Source organism: Papio anubis, chromosome 2 (assembly GCF_008728515.1).
Source record: "Papio anubis isolate 15944 chromosome 2, Panubis1.0, whole genome shotgun sequence".
Lineage (NCBI taxonomy): Eukaryota > Metazoa > Chordata > Mammalia > Primates > Cercopithecidae > Papio > Papio anubis.
Window position 1 is genome coordinate 60,443,909 of NC_044977.1, and position 20,601 is coordinate 60,464,509.

The 20,601-nt window shown below is 39.9% G+C and overlaps 1 protein-coding gene across 3 annotated transcripts in view; it reads left to right on the forward strand.

The window, feature by feature from the left end:
* The window catches only part of SUMF1 (sulfatase modifying factor 1), a 105,354-nt gene that overhangs the window by 1,850 nt on the left and 82,903 nt on the right, over window positions 1-20,601 (forward strand). For all 3 annotated transcript variants that reach the window (XM_017955273.3, XM_021933298.2, XM_003894161.4), the window contains exons 2-3: window positions 12,137-12,310; window positions 15,862-15,936. In XM_017955273.3, the coding sequence (XP_017810762.1) occupies window positions 12,137-12,310; window positions 15,862-15,936 (249 nt within the window). The remainder of the gene's footprint in view (window positions 1-12,136; window positions 12,311-15,861; window positions 15,937-20,601) is intronic.

Below are 20,601 nucleotides of genomic sequence, written 5' to 3' on the forward strand. Positions count from 1 at the left end.
CGCCATCTCCGCTCACTGCAGTCTCCACCTCCTGGATTCAAACGATTCTGCTTCCTGCCTCAGCCTCCCAAGTAGCTGGGATTACAGGCACAAGCAACCATGCCCAGCTAATTTTTGTATTTTTAATAGAGATGGGGTTTCACCATGTTGGCCCGGATAGTCTCAATCTCCTGACCTCGTGATCCGCCCGCCTCGGCCTCCCAAAGTGCTGGGATTACAGACGTGTGCCACCGCCCCCGGCCAATCTCTCCCTCTTTCTAAGGAGAAATCTTTACATCTGTTTATCTATTTTTTAATAGGGAGCCATCTCATTTGCATATATGCATTGGTCTGTCTCATAATTTTGTCTAGATTCATCTGGCAAGCCCTGAACATTTCTCATTTTTAAACATTCTGTTTTCCTGTGGGTTCCAGAATGGATGTGGATGCTAGAATCTTTTGGATTATGTTTACAAGATGTACATTTTTCATCCCTATAGAGTGGTTTTGTATCTTCATTGATGCTATATGGGTCATCTTTGGCCAGTTCTTATAGTCTGCTTTCTACACTGTTTAGGGGCATCTCAATTTATTAACAAATTAGTGGTTGATGAGAATATACCTTCAAACCTTCAAGGGCACAACCTAATGACTGAACCTGAAGTAGTCTTGTTGCAAATGTCTTAGTTCAGGAACTCCAATATTTCAGGAGAAGTAAATGATCATAGTGGTGGTTCTGCTTTTTTTTTTTTTTCCTTTGTTTTCTGTTTATTTGGTTTAATTCAACAAATGTTTATTTGGTACATTACTGTATAACACTTATTATATAAGATTCATCCTATGTGCTGGGCATACAGAAAAAGACCCATACACTACCCACATGGCATTTACACTCTGGTAGGTGTTTCTCTCTCTCTCTGTCTCTCTCTCACACACACACACACACACACACACACATACACGTAAGCATCATTTTTCTGTAGTGAGAATACTATAGGAGGAATATGTCCAGAGTACCTGGAGAGGAAGAAAGAATTCATTCTTCATGGACAAGTCAAGTAGTGCCTCAAAGAAAAGGTCACATTTGAGCTAGGCCTTGTAGGAAATATTTTTAGGAGCTGGGAATGGAATTTCGGATTCAAGGACATTCCAAGAAGGAGAATAGTATCAACACATGGCACACTGTGGAAATGCATGGTGTGTGCTGGGAAACATAAGTGATTTAAGATCTGGGAGTGACCTGTTCGCACTTTTTAATGTAACACTTTTTCGGTAAGTCTTTTTTTGTTTTTCTATATTCATACAATGAATGTGTGGCAAGGTGAGGGACACAGAGAAATAACACTGGGCTTTGCCCTCAAGAAATTTTCAGTTTCACTGGAAAGTTATGGCAATTAGAATTGTCTGGGAAACAATATAGACATTTAAAAATTTGATGTGTATTCCCTCTGGCTATAAAAATACAATTCTCATTGAGAAAATTATCTTAACAGTTTTCTGCACGGCTTATGATTGTGTAACAAGGAAGCAAAATGTTTTAGTCTGCTTTTATCTTTTAGAAGAGTTATTTGAAAGGCATTTAGGATCATCGGATGCTAAGATTGTAGGTGGCATGTCTGTACTTGTGGATAAAGTCAGTCTTGATTTCCTGTCTGAGGAGGTTTCTGTCTGGTAATGCTTCCCTGGGCATCCAGGCACAATCGAATGTCGTCTCTTCCATGAAACCTTTCCACCTCCTACAAAGAAGTGGTTTTTCTATCCTCTCAGTTCCCATAGCTTATTTTGTTGTTGTTTGATGACAGCGTGTATATTTTCTTTAATATAGTGCTAGTGTTTTTTTTGTTTGTTTTTGTTTATGTTTTGTTTTGTTTTTGAGATGGAGTCTTGCTCTGTCGCCCAAGCTGGAGTGCAGTGGCGCAATCTCGGCTCACCGCAACCTCTGCCTCCTGGGTTCAAGTGATTCTCCTGCCTCAGCCTCCCAAGTAGCTGGGACTACAGGCATCCACCACCACGCCTGGCAAATTTTTGTATTTTTAGTTGAGATGGGGTTTTACCATGTTGGCCAGGATGGTCTCGATCGCTTGCCCGGCCCTAATGTAGTGCTAGTTTTGTAGTTGTCTGGCATTCTACATTGGAAGCATTTTTAGATGTTTAATCTCTATATCTTCCACGTGCCTTGTACATTTTAGGCATTCTGTAATAATTTCTTGAATGACCTGTTTCCTTTTATGGTGGATACAATATTGAGAAACTGCCTTGGGAATAAAGAAGGTCACATACTTTTTCAAGAAACATTTGTAAAGTATTCTTTTGCTCTATTCATCCTCCTGAGAATCCTGTGAGAGAGATCGTCTCCCACTTTACAGTGAGGCAACTGCGGCTTAATGGAATCATATAGCTCAGAACTGCAAGAAACTTTGAATGTCATTTCATCTATGATTAGTGTCTGTTTGTAGAGGCAGGAGGGTGACAGAATGGTATAGATAGATAAGCCCTGTATAGATAGATAAGGCAGGGGTTTGTGGACAGATCCAGAGAGCATACTTCTCTTATTCACCCAGCTTTCTCATGAGCCTTTAGCTTATTTTATTTTATTTTATTTTTATTTTATTAGAAGGGACTCAGAACAAGAGCTTTTAGCTTTGAATGTTAGGGCTGAGGGCTGAGGAGAGGAAAGAAGGAAAAGGAGAAGTTACACAAAAAAGTTATGTATGATCTTATTTCATCTTTGTGTACAAGACAAAAATCACTTACTAGCAAGTGAAAAAAAGACAAGACTGGCTTAAGCAAGAAAAAACTGGAGGGGACATTTATAGCTCTCCTAGTTGGGAAGTTCAAGAGTAAATATGGCCCCAGTCACACCTGGATACAGGGCCTCAGGCAGCATCTCCAAGGCCTTTCTCTTTGGCTATCTCTTGGCTCTTCTGCTCCATTGTCAGGTAATGTCCCTTCTCCTACTGATAAGATAACGAGAAGAGAAAAAGTTCTTTCCTGGTAGCTCCAGCAAAAGTTCAAAGATGAACTTTGATTGGGTCTTGGGCCTATCCCTAATTACATCTCTGTGATCAAAAGAATGCTATGGTTGGCCAGGCTTGGTGGGTGGTGGGAAGTAGGATAGAGTTATCCAGTACCCCTGGGCCACTTAGAAAGCTTAAGAAATGGTTTTGGAAAGGAACTTCAGTATTTTACAACAAGTAGAGGGAGTGGGTGCTGGATGGACCAAAATAGCGGTGCCCACTGCACGTGGCCTAAGTGTGTAGCCCACATATTGTTCTGTTATTCCAATGAATAATAGAGTCATTCTTGACTTCACTTACACTTCTGGTTTGAGTGGCAGTGGCAGAAGCTGTGGTGTGGCGGGAGGGGTTTATCTCACCTTCAGATTGGAGGAGATATGGATTCTTTGAATTTGGACCTTCAATGAAGAGTTGACTAAAATGGTCCTTTTTATGTGGCTTAGGATCCTACCGAGTGAGACACTTGATGCTCTGGTTTTCTCCTCTTAGGACTGCGCTATCTTGTGTCCCAGCACTTATAGTGAGAATAATGGACAAACTTAGTTCAGTCCTTGACCTGCATCTGTTAAACAGGTTTCACTGTGATGTTGACATGTTATGCATGTCTAGAACTATTAAAAATTAAATAGCATTTTTATAATTATGCATAATTCAAATGATAAATTGCTGATTACAGTCATGTGACCTCATTCAGTTAGTAAAGATTTTTTGTGTCTACTGTGAACCATGCACCATGCTAGGCACTGGGGATATAGAAATGAAAGATTCATTTCTGGTGCCCGAAGAGCCTAGGTTCTAGGGAAGATGAAAACACAGAATTAAGATACTTTGGGTGAGGTGTGGTGGCTCATGCCTGTAAGCCCAGCACTTTGGGAGGCTGAGGCAGGAGTATCACTTGAACTCAGAAGTTGAAGACCAGCCTGGGCACATAACAAGACCTTGTGTCTACTAAAAAAAAAAATTAGCTGGGTGTGTTGGTATTCACCTGTAGTCCCAGCTGCATAGAGGCTGAGGTGGGATACTTGCTTGAGCTCAGGAGATCGAGGGTGCTGTGAGCTGTGGTCATGCCTCTGCACTCCAGCATGGGGTGACAGAGTAGGACTCCATCTCTTAAAAGAAAAAAAATATATATATATATATATATATTTTTTTCTTTTCTGCGGGCGGGAAAGGCCTCCTGGAGGAGGTGATCCTTGAACCATGACAATATTTACAAAGAGACAAAGTAGTTTATGAAAATGCAGGTGAAACACAGGGCAAGAGAAAGTGTGAGAGATGAGCTCTGATGTTTATATATGTTATTCTGAAAGGTGATAGGAATTCCTGACAATTTTAAGTAGGAAAGTAGTATGGTCAGATTGACACTTTTTTTTTTTTAAACAGGAAGTACATTTACGTGGTTTAAAAATTTAAAAACATATAGAAAAGTATATAGTGAACAATTTCTCATTTACCCAATAACCTTCCCCTCAGACAACCACTACATGCATTTCTTGTATATTTCCTCAGAGCTATGTTCTGCAAATATAAGTAAATACAAAAATATGTGAACCTATGTACCTCAACCTGCTTTCACGCTAATGACAGCATACCTTACTTACCATTTGTGCACCTTGCTTTGTTCATGTAGCTCATCATAGTGAGATCTTTCCATATCAATACATCAAAAGCTTCCTTTGATATCCCCCTCTTCTTTTTTCTTTCCTTATGGCTGCTTAATTTTCCATTTTATCAAAGGCCCACAATTTACTTAAAATGAGCCTACTATTGATGGACATTCAGGTTGTTTCCAACCCTTTTCTGTTGGAAAATTGTGTTGGGTACAGTAGACTAACATTTTTAGAAGGATTAGTAGGGCCTTAAATATTTGTTGAATGAATTATTGAATGGGAAATAGATGACTTGGAAGCAAGTGGGGATGTGAAAGGGGACTGAAGACAGGAACATCAATTACAAGGCTTCTGCAGTTATCTGGGGATAGAAAAGAGGGAGAGATTAGAGAGATACATACTTAGGAGATCGAGTGAGACTAGGTGGCCTGTGTAATGTTGGGAGTAGGGGATGCGAGTAGTCAAGGTTGATTTCTTGGGATAGCAGTAATACATTGGACAAACAAAAACACATTTATTACTGATTTATCATAGATGAAAACAGCACCATTTTTTTTGGGAAATGCATGCATAGAATCAAAGCAACCACTAACAAGGAAAGTCAGTAGAAATAGAAAGTAGAATCAATAATTGTGGATTCCTAATTTGTTTCTTCTGATGTTATTTTTCTAATGCTTCTGCCCTTATTGCTAAGCAACTCTTTTTTTCCAGCTAGTCGTCTCTCCTTGACTTCTTTTTTTCCTTTTCTAATTTGAGCCCTTGTTTTTTAAAATTTTATTTTTAATCGACAAATAATTATATAATAATTTGTGGGGTACATTGTGATGTTTTGATATATGTTTACATTGTGGAATGAGTCAAGCTAATTAACAAATCCATCAGCTCACATACTTATATTTTTTGTGTGTGGTGAAAACATTTAAAATCTATTTTTTAATAATTGTGAAATATATAATGCATTATTTATTATAGTCACCACTCTGTGCAATACATCACTAACGCTTATTTCTTCTATCTAACTGAAATTTTGTACTGTTTGATCAACATCTTTCGTTTTCCCATCTTCCCCACTCCCCTAGCCTCTGATAACCACCACTCTACTTCAATTAGTTCAACTTTTTTAGATTCCACATTTGAATGAGATCATCAAGGTATTTGCAATTTTGTGCTTGGCGCATTTCACGTAGCATACCGGCCGCTAGGTTCATCCATGCTGTCATAAATGACAGAGTTTTCTTCTTTTTTTTTTTTTTTTGAGACGGAGTCTCGCTCTGTTACCCAGGCTGGAGTGCAGTGGCGCAATCTCTGCTCACTGAAAGCTCTGCCTCCCGGGTGCATGCCATTCTCCTGCCTCAGCCTCCTGAGTAGTTGGGATTACAGGTGCCTGCCACCATGCCCGGCTAATTTTTTGTATTTTTAGTGGAAATGGGGTTTCACTGTGTTAACCAGGATGGTCTCGATCTCCTGACCTCGTGATCCAACTGCCTTGGCCTCCCAAAGTGCTGGGATTACAGGTGTGAGCCACCGCGCCTGGCCAAGTTTTCTTCTTTTTAAGGCTAAAATGTATAAATAAAATATATGTATATGCATATATATATATCATTTTCTTTATCCATTTATCTGATAAGGAACACCTAGGTTGCTTCTGTATCTTAGCTATTGTGAATAATGTTGCCATGAATATGGGACTGTAGATATTTTTTGAGCATACTGGTTTTATTTCCTTTGGCCATATACCCAGAAGTGGGATACCTGAATCATATGGTAATTCTGTTTGCAAATTTCTGAGGAACCTCCATATTGTTTTCCATAATCACTGTATTTACATTCGCACCAACTGCCCAAGGGTTCCTTTTTCTCTACACCTTCTCCAGCACTTGTCATCTTTCATTTTTTTGATGATAGACATTCTAACAAGTGTGAGGAGATAGCCCATTGTAGTTTTAATTTGTGTTTTCCTGGTGATTAGTTGTGATGAGCATTTTTTCTTATATTTGTTAGCCATTTGTATGTCTTTTGAGCAATGTCTCTTCGGGTCCTTTGCTCATTTTAAAATTGAGTTCTTTGTTTTCTTGCTATTTAGTTGAATTCCTTATGTATTTTGAATATTAACTCCATATAAGATACATGGTTTGCAAAGATTTTCACTCATCTCTTCACTCTGTTGTTTCCTTTGTCATACAGGAGCCTTTTGGTTTGATGCAATCCGATTTGTTTATTTTTGCTTTTGTTGCCTATGCTTTCGGGGTCAAGTCCGAGAAGTCTTTGCCAGGCCTGTCTCATGGAGCTTCTTTTCCCAATGTTTTCTTCTAGTAGTTTTACGGTTTCAGACCGTACATTTAAGTCTTTAATATAGTTTGAGTTGATTTTTGTATATGCTATGAGATAAGGGTCTAATTTCATTCTTCTACATGTGGATATTCAGTTTTCCTAATACCATTTATTGAAAGATTGTCCTTTCTCCATTGCGTGTTCTTGGTGCCTTTGTTGAAAATCAATTGATGGTAAATGCATGAGTTTATTTCTGAGCTGTCTATCCTGTTCCATTGGTTTTTGTGTTAGCTTTTATGCCAGTACCATGCCATTTGATTAGGTTTGTATTTATTTTGAAGTCAGCTAGTGTGGTACTCCACCTTTGTTCTTCTTGTTCAAAATTGCTTTGGCTCTTTGGGGTCTTTTGTGGGTCTGTACAAATTTTAGGATTTTTTTTCCTATTTCCTTGAAAAATGACTTTGGAATTTTGATAGGAATTACATTGAATCTGTGGATTGCTTTGGGTACTATGGACATTTTACTATTAATTCATTTAATCCATGAACATAGGATGCCTTTCCATTTATTTGTCTTTTTATACTATTTTTTTCATCAATGTTTTATAATTTACAATATATAGGTCTTTCACTTCTTTGGTTAAATTTACTACTAAGTGTCTTTTTTTTTTTTTTTTGATGCTACTGTGAATGGGATTAATTTCTTTTTCTTTTTTCTTTTTCTTTTTTTTTTTGAGATGGAGTTTCACTCTTGTTGCCCAGGCTGGAGTGCAGTGGCACGATCTTGGCTCACTGTAACCTTCGCCTCCTGAGTTCAAGCAGTTCTCCTGCCTCAGCCTCCCAAGTAGCTGGGATTACAGGCATGCACCACCATGCCCAGCTAATTTTGTGTTTTTAGTAGAGACGGGGTTTCTCCACTTTGGTCAGGCTGGTCTCGAACTCCTGACCTCAAGTGATCAGCCTGCCTCGGCCTCCCAAAGTGCTGAGATTACAAGCGTGAGCCACCACACCCCACCTGGGATTAATTTCTTAATATCTTTTTCAGATAGTTCATCATTAGTTTAAAGAAATGCTGGCTGAGCACAGTGGCTCATGCCTGTAATCCCAGCACTTTGGGAGGCCAAGGCGGGTGGATCACCTGAGGTCAGGAGTTCGAAACCAGCCTGGCCAACTTGGTGAAACGCCGTCTCTAAAAAAACACAAAAATTAGCTGGGCATGGTGGCAGGCACCTGTAATCCCAGCTACTCGGGAGGCTGAGGCAGGAGAATCACTTGAATCCGGGAGGTGGAGGTTGCAATGAGCTGAGGTCACGCCATTGCACTCAAGCCTGGCCAACAGAGAGAGACACCGTCTCAAAAAAAAAAAAAAAAAAAGAAATGCTGCAGATTTTTACATATTGATTTTTGTGCCCTGCAACTTTGCTGAATTCATATATCAGTTCTGACAGTTTTTTGGTGGAGCCATTAGGTTTCTGTATGTAAGATCATGCTGGCCGGGCGCGGTGGCTCACGCCTGTAATCCCAGCACTTTGGGAGGCCGAGGAGGGCGGATCATGAGGTCAGGAGATCGAAACCATCCTGGCTAACACAGTGAAACCCTGTCTCTACTAAAACTACAAATAATAATAATAATAAAAAGATTAGCCGGGAGTGGTGGCAGGTGCCTGTAGTCCTAGCTACTCGGGAGGCTGAGGCAGGAGAATGGCATGAGCCTAGGGGGCGGAGCTTGTGGTGAGCTGAGATCGCGCCACTGCACTCCAGTCTGGTAGACAGTAAGTGAGCCTCCGTCTCAAAAAAAATCAATCATGGCATCTACAATCAGGGACAATATAACGTCTTTGTTTCCAGCTTGGATGCTGTTTCTTTCTTTCTCTTGCCTGATTGCTCTGTCTAGGACTTCCGGTATTATATGGAATAGAAGTGGCAAGAGTATGCATCCTTGGCTTGTTCTGAATCTAAGAGGAAAAGCTTTCAATTTTTCCCCATTGAGTATAGTGTTAGCTGTGGGCTTTTCATATATGGCTTATATTAAGGTACATTCCTTCAATGCCTAACTTGTCAAGAGTTTTTATCTTGAAAAGATGTTGAATTTCGCCAATGTCTTTCTGCATATATTGAGGTGAACGTTTGGTTTTGCCCTTCATTCTGCTAACGTGGCATATCACATGTGTAGGTTTGCATATGTTGAACTACCCTTTGATCCTAGGGATAAACCCCACTTAATTTTGGCGTATGATCCCTTTAATGTGCTGTTGAATTCACTTTGCTAGTATTTTGTTAGAATGTTTGCATCTATGTTCATTAGGGATATTGGCCTGTGTGTGTATATATATATGTGTGTATATATATATATATATATATATTTTTTTTTTTTTTTTTTTCTTCTAGTAGTATTCTTGTCTGGCTTTGGTATCAGTGTAATGCTGGTATCATAAAATGAGTTTGGAAGTGTTTCCTCTTCTTCAATTTTTTGGAAGAATTTGAGAAGGATTGGTATTAGTTCTTCTTTAAATTAGAATTCTGCCATGAAGCCATCTGGTTCTGGGCTTTTCTTGATGGAAAATTACTATTATTATTATTATTATTATTACTTGAGATGGAGTCTCACTTTGTCGCCAGGCTGGAGTACAGTGGTGCAATCTCGGCTCACTGCAACCTCCGCCTCCTGGATTCCAGTGATTCTCCTGCCTCAGCCTCCCAAGTAGCTGGAATTCCAGGCGCGTGTGACCACACCTGGCTAATTTTTTTGTATTTTTAGTAGAGACAGGGTTTCGCCATGTTGGCCAGGCTGGCCTCAAACTCTTGACCTCAGGTGATCCACCTGCTTCAGCCTCCCAAAGTCCTGGGATTACAGGCGTAAGCCACTGTGCCTGGCCAATTTTTAAAATTATTTGTTCAGTTTCCTTATTTGTTATCAGTCTGTTCAGATTTTCTACTTCTTCTTGATTTGGTCTTGATAGGCTTTATGTTTCTAGGAATTTATCCGTTTTTTTCCAAGGTTATCAAATTTGTAGATATATAATTGTTTATAAGTAGTTTCTTATGATCCATTTTATTCTGTAATATTGAGCCCTTGTTTATAGATGAGGGACTTGACAGTTCCTAAGCTGCTGTGGAGTCTATTAATTGACTCACTCAAATGATTTGAAAATAAGACATTATGTCTGTTAAGAGTATATTTCTGACAGATGGTATGGTTGAAGCCCTGTGGTTTTTGAAAAAAGTTGAGATAGAATTCATATAGCATACAATACACTCTTTTAACATGTACAATTTAGTGGTTTTTAGTATAGTTATGAGGTGTTACAACTATCACTGCCTAATTCCAGAATACTTCATCATCTCAAGAAGAAACCCTATGCCCATTATCAATCATTCCCCATTCCTGCCTCCCTCTAGCAACCACTAATCTACTTTGTGTCTCTTTGGATTTGTCTATTCTGGACATTTCATATGAATAGATTCATACAATATGTGGCCCTTTGTGATTGGATTCTTTCACTTAGTATAGTATTTTCAAGGTTCACTCATACTGTAGCATGAACCAGTGCTTATTTCTTTTTATGTCTGAATATTATTCCATTTTATAGATATACCATATTTTGTTTACTTATTCATCAGTTGATAGACATTTGGATTGTTTCTGCTTTTTGGCTATTATGAATAATGCTGCTATGAATGTTTTCGTACAAGTTTTTGCATGGACATATGTTTTTATTTCTCTTGGGTATATACCTAGGAGAACTGCAGGGTCATATAACTCTTTGTTTAGCTTTTTGAGAAACTGCCAGACTGTTTTCCAAAGCAGCTGAACTATTTTACATTCCTACCAGCTATATATGAGGGTTCCAATTTCTTCACATCCTCATCAACACTTGTTATTGTGTCTTTTTTGTTATAGCCATGCTAGTGATCATGAAGTGGAACCTCATTATAGTTTTGATTTGCATTTCCCTAATGACTCATGATGTTGAGCATGGACCTGCATTTTTTAACTGAACATTTTCAGTGTGATCCTCAGACCCTGTGCTCAGTGTTGGGAACAGAGCTGTGAATAAGGCAGCCCCAGTTGCTGTCTCCTTGGAGTTTAGAGTTCATGTGGGATGGTAGATAGGAACAAAGTAATTGCAATTAGGGTTTTTATAAGGAATTATACAACACATAGCCCCTTAGTAAACTTTAAAACTTTCTATTTTAGTGAGGTAAGCCTTTTTCGTGATTGTTGGAGGCCAAAATTCATGCAGTGGTTATTTAAAGATAGAGATTGCATTTTTACATGTGCTTTTAAAAATAATTCAAAAGAAACAAAAGCATATGCAAATAAAATATGTATAAAGAAAAAAGTGGGGCTGGGCACGATGGCTCATAATCCCAGCAGTTTGGAAGGCTGAGGTGGGAGGATCACTTGAGCCCAGGAGTTGGAGACCAACCTTGGCAACATAGTGAGACTCCATGGCTTAAAAAAAAATTAGCTAGGTTGGGCGCGGTGGCTCACACCTGTAATCGTAGCACTTTGGGAGGCTGAGGCGGGTGGATCACCTGAAGTCAGGAGTTCAAGACCAGCCTGGCCAACTTGGTGAAACCCTGTCTCTACTAAAAATACAAAAATTAGCTGGGCATGATGGTGGGCACCTGTAATCCCAGCTACTCAGGAGGCTGAGGCAGGAGAATCGCTTGGACCCAGGAGGTGGAGGTTGCAGTGAGCCATGATCATGCCACTGTACTCCAGCCTGGGCAACAGAGCAAGACTCCATCTCAAAAAAAAAAAATTAACTGGTCATGGTGGCACATGTCTGTACTCCAGCTATTTGAGATACTGAGGTGGGGGGATCTCGAGTCTGGGATGTCAGTCAATAGTCAATGCTGTAGTTAGCCCTGATCATGCCATTGTACCCCAGCCTGGTCAAAAGAGTGAGAACCTGTCTCAAAAGAAAAGGAAAGTTGAATATTCTCCCTACCTCTGCATTCCAGCCATTAGCGGCTTGGTGACTGTTATTCCAGACCTGTTTCCAGTACAGGTGTAGATTTGTATCAGTAGAGGTTTGATTAAGGAGATTACCTTCCTACAGAATTTTCACTTCTTTTTGAGATACTCGTGATTCACCTTCTTTAGGGTATAGAGAGATTTTTCCTAATTTTACAGTTATTACTGTGGCGAAGATTTACTATTGAGTGCTTACTGGGTGCTAGGAACTTTACCCCTACACAGGTACACTTTGGTTGTGATACATGACTTCCTGTGTTTCACCTTTCATTGTAGATGGTCCCCATCCCTGCTGGAGTATTTACAATGGGCACAGATGATCCTCAGATAAAGCAGGATGGGGAAGCACCTGCAAGGAGAGTTACTATTGATGCCTTTTACATGGATGCCTATGAAGTCAGTAATGCTGAATTTGAGAAGTTTGTGAACTCAACTGGCTATTTGACAGAGGTAATGGGATTGGGGAAAGGAGGGAGAAATTGTTCTTTTCCAGAACTTTTAAGAATGCTTTAATAGCAGCTAAGAGTGACTGACCACTTTTACCACATTCTGTGGTAGAACTGTGTGAAGCATTTTATTGTATATATTTCATCTTGATTTCTCACAACAACTCTATGAGGCCGGTTATTTTTCAGGTGACATACTGAGGATTAGAAAAGTGATTTGCCCCACATCACACAGCTAGTTGGTGGTAGAGCTGGGATTCCAGCCTGGCCAGTGTGACCTCAGAACCTGTGCTGTAACTATTACACTATATTGTGTTAATGCTTAATGTGTCAGAGAATACCACTGACCACTAAGGCTTTTTGAGATAACAGATGGCATGCAAAGTAAGACCACTTTTCTTCTCAGTAAATCGCAGTTTGGTTTTTCCAGAAGCATTTCATATTTTTTAAGTGATAAATGCAGAAGTGCAGTTTTTCATTTTTGTGGCTTTATTCCAACACCTTGACAACTCACACACACTGTGCTGTGGCAGCTCCAAACATTATGTGGTGGTCACTGAATCACAAAGCAAGGTTCTGAAAGTGGATGTTGTCCTAAATGGGAATAGGAAGAGGAAGGCTTTCCAGTCTATGAACGTTTATGTCACTTTCTGAACTACACTTACTTTATTTGCTTTCCAGTTTTCTCTCACAAAAAAACTTTACTCTTGTCTTCAGTTCATGGAGTCCCTGTTCCTTTTTGTTTTCTTTAAGGCCCCAAATGTCTTTTTGTAAATTATTATTAAGTGAATAATTTGAGAGTGAATGTATAAAGTAAAACAACTTTCAAATTTGGTTTTGCATTGTCACATTTCTTTGGAATTTCCTCAAATATACAAAGTGGTTAGAAACCTTTTTTGTACACATTTCTAGTAAGCAGAAGTCCTTTTCCTTTTGGTTTCACAGGATATTCTCAGCTCAGGTTCCTCATTAGTTTACTTAAGTTAGAAGACTTCTAAAGAACAGGGTTCTCCATGAAGATTAGATAGAATAAGCAGAACTTAGGGCATCTAAAAACATGGATGGGGAAAAGTTATAAGTTGGTGCAAAAGTAATCACGGTCTTTGCCATTAAAAGTAATGACAAAAACCGTAATTACTATTGTACCAATCTAATATATCTGGTTATTTACTACCCTCGAGCCCAAATGTAGTATTTCCTTCAATTATGATGCAAACAACAAACCACAGCAGTAGTAGCAGTACCTCTGACTTTGTTACCAGTAGAAATCACAGACATTTTTAACCATATTTTTGTTGTTGCAGAGATCTTGAAATATTGTCTGCATTCATCCCCACTTTGAAATATGATAATTATGAGACCTGCCACTAGATCTTATTTAATATATTAATGAAGAGCATATTTAATACTATAGCACTAATTTGCTTATTAATATTTTGATATAATGACTTTTCCTCATAATACTATTGATTTTATTTTATGCATTTAAATGTTTTATTCTGAGAAGGGGGTTCTTAAGCTTCACCATACTGCCAAGGAGCTCAAAAAGGACCAAGAACTGCCTTGGACCATATGCTCTATTTTTTTTAATGGCACTCTATAGACTTCTTTTCCCATCTCTCCAGCTTCACTTTATATCACACTCCTCTTGTGTACCGTGTTCTAGCCCTGCTGGTTTTGTTTCTATTCCTTGAAAACTCAACATTCTTTCCCACCTCAAGAGCTTGGTCCTTATTTTCTCTCTGCTTGGAATTCACAGTTCTCTTGCTTATCCCCCTTATGCATGACTGGCTCCTTCTCATTCTTGAGTCGTCTCATCTTTTTTTTTTTTTTTCTTTTTTTTTTTTTTTTTTGAGACGGAGTCTCGCTCTGCCTCCCAGGCTGGAGTGCAGTGGCCGGATCTCAGCTCACTGCAAGCTCCGCCTCCCGGGTTCACGCCATTCTCCTGCCTCAGCCTCCGAGTAGTTGGGACTACAGGCGCCCGCCACCGCGCCCGGCTAGTTTTTTGTATTTTTCAGTAGAGACGGGGTTTCACCGTGTTAGCCAGGATGGTCTCGATCTCCTGACCTCGTGATCCGCCCGTCTCGGCCTCCCAAAGCGCTGGGATTACAGGCTTGAGCCACCGCGCCCGGCCGAGTCGTCTCATCTTAAGTGTCACTTTCTCAAGAACGTTTTTCATGACACTCTTTACCTTACAAGGTGAAGTAAAGTTATAATTATTTTCTTCCATTCTTTGTTTGCTTGATTTTTTCTGTGCTCCCATACTTAAGCACAATAAGGATAGGGACCATGGCTATCTGATATTGACCTTATATCCCCTAATTTAGCCCCAAACTAGGCACATGGTAGGTGTTTGATACACATTTGTTGAATAAATAAATGGCTTAGGTAGTTAGTCATGGCAGTGTCACAAGGGAATGCAGGAAGAAGATTGGGGTGAAGAAGAGATGGTAGCCTCCCCTCCGGAAAAGGAGTTGGAGGTGCTTGTAAGATCTGCAATATAAGATCCGGTACTCAGTTAATTTCATCTAGTAAGAACAGGACAGAACTAGAGGTAGAGATTTGAGAGTCATTTGGAGTACTGGCTATAGTTAATTTGATGAGGTTGAAAGAAGTTGTCCATCAACAAGCATCGATCAGTGTATCTCGAAGTGTATCTCTTGAGCTACCTGTATTAGAATGACTAGCTGTGTGCTATTTACACATACAGACTCCTTGACCTCACCCTAGAGCCCCAGAATCAGAATCTCTGGGATTGGGGAGCAGCAGTGTATAGTTTGAACCAGCTGATTACATAATCTCAATTGCACAAAGCCTGAGAGCCACTGGTGTAGTAGAAGTGCAGAGAGCCAAGGGCAGAGCTCTGGGGAGCAACAGTGTTTCAGTGGCTGAAACGAGCCCACATATTTTAGGAGATGAATAAGAACACTCAGAAATGTAGGAGGAGAGTCATGGTTACCAAGGGACAAATGACCTAATTTTCAGAATAGGGTTACATACAACAAAAATAATCAGGTGGATGAAGACTTGAGACACTAATGTTAAATAAAATCGTTAAAATACAGATTTCCATTTGGTGCTTGAATTGGCCAGTTGAGATTTGTAAGCACATTTGACCCCTTAGTGGAGCTAGAATGTGTCAGAATATGAGCAAACAGTGCCATTTTTTCATTTAGCTAGATTCAGGGCAAAGGACAAAACTTGATTATGTAATCTCACATGTACAGAATACTATTTCCCAGAGTCATTTGTAATACTTGGGGAAATGTATTTCCTTCAGGAACAGTCATGTTCTCAAAAACTAATCTTGTTCAGTCTGCATTCTTATCAGCTAAGTGAGTCTTAAACGAAAATGGTCTCTGTAAGTGACATTAACTTGTTTTAAGAGGAAGCCAGAGACTTTTAGGTCATTTCTGAGTCCCCTGGGAAGTCATAAGAAAGACCCAAGTTCAACCGGACAAGAGGAATAACTTTAATAGTGTGGAGAGAAAATGGCACACATGAAACACATTACCACAACCTTTTCTGGATTTTTATTTCCTACCTTCCTTATAGGCTGAGAAGTTTGGCGACTCCTTTGTCTTTGAAGGCATGTTGAGTGAGCAAGTGAAGACCAATATTCAACAGGCAGTAAGTAATGTTTCAATAGGCTCCTGTATTTCTCAAAGGCTCATTGAAAAGGGTTTGGGTGAAAAATCCAAACCACACATGTCATCCCCCTCTCCCCCTGACACCTAACCATTCTCCTGCTGAGGCCTGACCCCAAATAATAGGCCCATGGACCAGGACGCCTTATCTTAAGGAAAATGGGACAAGACGGTATCTGAGGAAGTGCTGGGTCTGCCTTGAGCTTCTGTCTCATGTGCCAAGGAACACACTGCATTGCTAGGTAGAGCTCAGTAGGCTCCAGACACTTTTGAGTTTCATTTACTTATAGCCATTTCTAGAATGGAGAGCTCAGTGAGAACATTTTAAAATTCTGTTCTTAAAGTCTCCATCTCCTCAGGTGCTGGTGTGGAGATAGAGCTTCTTTAAACATTTTTGAATTCATGGGATCAGAGTAGCATTCAAGAAAGGAGCCTTTTGTTCTGGATATTCATAAAAAATGGAGATGGTGAACTGGTTCTTACACGCAGGGGTATACCCTCTCATATGGAGGATCCAGGGGATGCAGATGAAGTGTGTTTTTCTCAGACATCATGGAAACAAATGGTGGAGTAGACTTCCACAAGCACCTTTGTGATGAGTGGAACTTGGGATTCTCGTTCCAGACATTTTAGCAGGTTTGTGTATGTTTGAGTATTTGCTTGCTTACATGTCTCTTGAAAATATAAGAACAAGGGATGGAGTGAGGGTAAGCTGGGAAGTTGAGGGTTCACAAAACAAAGAGGGTAGAGAATGCAAAAGAGATAGGAGATGGTGAGAGAGGGAAGGAAATGGGGGTCTGCCCACTCAAGGGAAGCTGATGAATCTAGAGGCATTGAAGACAGAGGAATCCAACCCTTATCTTCCTTTTTAATGCAAGTTGCCTTTTAGTTCCTGTCTGCACTTCATCTTTATGGGTGGGCCTCACTCTGTCCTCTCTTGTGAGCATCAGTGCAAGAAAAATTAAACTGTCCTGGCTTATGTTCTCTTTCTCTTAAAACTGACGTAGAAAAACTTGGGGGAAATGGTGAGGTCAAACAAGACTTGTTTTCAGATCATATGTAGGTGAATCGAGCCACTTTTTAATATGTGTTTTAGATAAATGTTTGAAAAATGTGATTGAGTTCCATTCGAATTCACAGCTTGCTTTGCTCCTTACAAGTTTATAAGTCTAATATGGAATCTGATACCTGCCCCCCCCACCTTTTTTTTTAAAGGACTTTGAGGTCAGTTTAGGCTAGTGTTGATGAGCCAGCAACTTGGGACAGAGGGCCTCATTTTAAGATACTGAGTTCAGGTGAGGGAGGGCGTTTGTGCTTATATTTGTAATTTGGGTTTTCAGATACAGGGCCTCTTGTCACTTGAGAACCTCCAAACACATTAGGTGTGAAGACAGAGGTGGGTCATTTGCTAGGCTCTGAAGGTGCCTGTTGAGTACATAGTGAAGTGTGTGTGCTTGTAACTAGGATGAGGACAAGCAGCTCTCACTGGGTTGTAGTGTCAGTCACTTGCTTAAATGCTTATAATGGAAAAGCAAACCTTTTAAGCTTATTTAGAAAGGGCTGAACGAGTAACATAAATCTGTTGATGATCAGGGAGAGCAAAGTTTTTGTTTTTTTCATCCTCCTCATAAGGCCTGACTTACCTTCATTCACTGCACCAGACCTCTTTTTTTTTTATTTTTTTATTTTTTATTATTTTTTTTTTTTTTTGAGACGGAGTCTCGCTCTGTCGCCCAGGCTGGAGTGCAGTGGCGGGATCTCGGCTCACTACAAGCTCCGCCTCCCGGGTTCACGCCATTCTCCTGCCTCAGCCTCCCGAGTAGCTGGGACTACAGGCGCCTGCCACCTCGCCCGGCTAGTTTTTTGTATTTTTTTAGTAGAGACGGGGTTTCACCGTGTTAGCCAGGATGGTCTCGATCTCCCGACCTCGTGATCCGCCCGTCTCGGCCTCCCAAAGTGCTGGGATTACAGGCTTGAGCCACCGCGCCCGGCCCTCTTTTTTTTTTGTAACTCAGTGTCTCCAGAAGAGTAAGATGTGAGCTGGCCTACGAAGTAAATTTAAGCAGTAGGGAAGATGATTTTGAGTGGTAGATAGGCAAGCCTCCCATCTCCCTGAATCACATAGTGAGAAAGTGCTTTCCTTTTAGGTGTCTTTCAAGACTTGATTAAGTTAAAAAGAAAGACTCTTGAGTGCTAGCATATCCTTAACACTTGACTACACTTGTTATTCTCCATTTTAACATAGAAAAGGGCTTGGAAGTGTCCTCAGGCTACCGCAGCTAGTTAATATTATTATTTTCATGTAATTATTTTAACTGTTGCATTCTATTTATGACAGGTTATAAAAGTGAGATAAATTCTCCTTTTTTTAAAAAAATCTTTTTTTTTTTTTTTGTAAAATTAGACAAATACAGAAACTAACACAACACAAATGTGCAGCTTACTGAGTTATCCTAAGGTGAACACACCTGGTTCACCTTAGGTCCACAATTAGAATTTTTCTGCCTGCCCTAGCAGCCCCATCCAGGTGCCACATCCTAATCATCACCCCTCTCTGTCCTTAAAGTAGCCACTACCCTGCTTCTCAAAGTAGACACTTGTTTGCATTTCTTTATAATATTATTATCCAGGTGTACATCTCAAGTTTAATCTTGCCAATTTAAAGGAAATTTGTGTCTTTTAAGACTCTTCTAATCTACAGGTTTCCCTTTCATTGCGTTGCTTCCCCTTACCCCCTAGTTTTTCGTCCAGTGATTTATCTGTTGAAGAATCTAGGACATTTAGCCTTGAGACTTTCCTACAGTCTGGATTTTGCTGAATGCTCTGTCATGGTGCTGTTCACCTGTTCTCTCTGATCTCTGTATTTCCTGCAAATTGGTAGCTGGATCCCCAAGTGTCATCAGACTCAGGTATGAACCCTACAGTAAGACATCAGATAATTGGTGGGTTCTTTCCCCAAGAGGCACCTGATGTCTGGTGCTGTTTCTTTTTACGATGTTAGTGGCTGTTGATGCTTAATGTCTAATCCATTAATCCATTGGGGGCCGTAAGATGGTGTATTACTCTCTTCTCGTGCTGCTAATAAAGACATACCCAAGATTAGGTAATTTATAAAGAAAAAGAGGTTTAATGGACTCATAGTTCCACATGACTGGGGAGGCCTCATAGTCATGGCTGAAGGTGAAGGAGGAGCAAAGGCACGTTTTACATGGTGGCAGGCAAGAGAGTGTGTGCAGGGTGACTACCCTTTATAAAACCATCAGATCTCGTGAGACTTATTCACTATCATCAGAACAGCACAGGAAAACCTGCTCCCATGATTCAGTTACCTCCCACCGAGTCCCTCCCATGACAGTTGGCGATTATGGGAGCTATAATTCAAGATGAGATTTGGATGGGGACATAGCCAAACCTTAGATGGTGATAATCTAATCTTTTTCATTTATTAATGGAGATTCTTTCATAAAGAGATAGTTCCATTCATCTACTGTTTCTTAACTATTGTTGCAGGTCATACAGGAAAGATAGGATAAATGCTTGATTCTTTACTAGCTTTTAAGATAATGATTTGGTTCCCTACTGTTCTTCAAAGGTGACCAGTTAGGGTATTTTTTGATTAAATATTTCATCTTCAGATAATCATATATTCTCATGCATTGTAAGGAATAATACAGAGAGATCTGGTGTACTTTTTACCCAGTTTCCTCCAATGGTACCATCTTATATAACTATAGTACGGTTTCACAGCTGGAAAATTGAGCATTCATATGACCCACTTGTTTTTGTCTGATTTCACCAGTTTTATATTATTCATTTGTGTGTCTGTGTATATATTTAGTTCTGTACAATTTTACCACAAATGTAGATTTGTGTAATCACTGGATTTAAAAAAGTCTTCATGAACTCATGGATTTAAATATATTTTATGGCCAGGCATGGTGGCTCATGCCCATAATCCCAGCTGAATTTTGGGAAGCCGAAGCAGATGTTCGCTTGAGGCCAGGAGTTCAAGACTAGCCTGGGCAAGAGAGAGAGAGACCCCATCTCTACAAAAAATACAAAAAATTAGCCAGGTATGGTAGCATGTGTCCATAGTCCTAGCTACTTAGGCGACTGAGGTGGGAGGATCACTGGAGCCCAGGAGTTCGAGGTTTCAGTAAGCTGTGATAGCACCGTGGTACTCCAGGCTGGCTGACAGAGTGAGACCCTGTCTCTGGGGGAAAAAAAACAAAACATATTTTATTTTATTTTATTTTACACCGAAATCATGATCCCTTTTGAAGGTTTGGGCATATCTTTTTTTCCAACAGCTTTATTGAGATGTAATTTACATACCATAAGTTTCAACATACTAAGTGTACAGTTTCATATTTTTTATATAGTACAGTTTCACAACTAGAAAGCTGACTGTTGATACAACTCACTTATTTTGGGTTTGTATCAAAAATTTATCTATATCATCACAATCAAATTTTAGAACATATCTATCAGCCCTAAAAGAAACCACATGCCCATTTGCGGTCATCACCGATTCCCATCCCCAGCTTTAAGCAGCTGTCCTGAGTCCTAGCAGTGACCCTGGTGGTCCTTCATGGCTTCATGGCTTCATAGCTTTGCTTTTTGTAATGACAAGATCTGCTCCCATCCC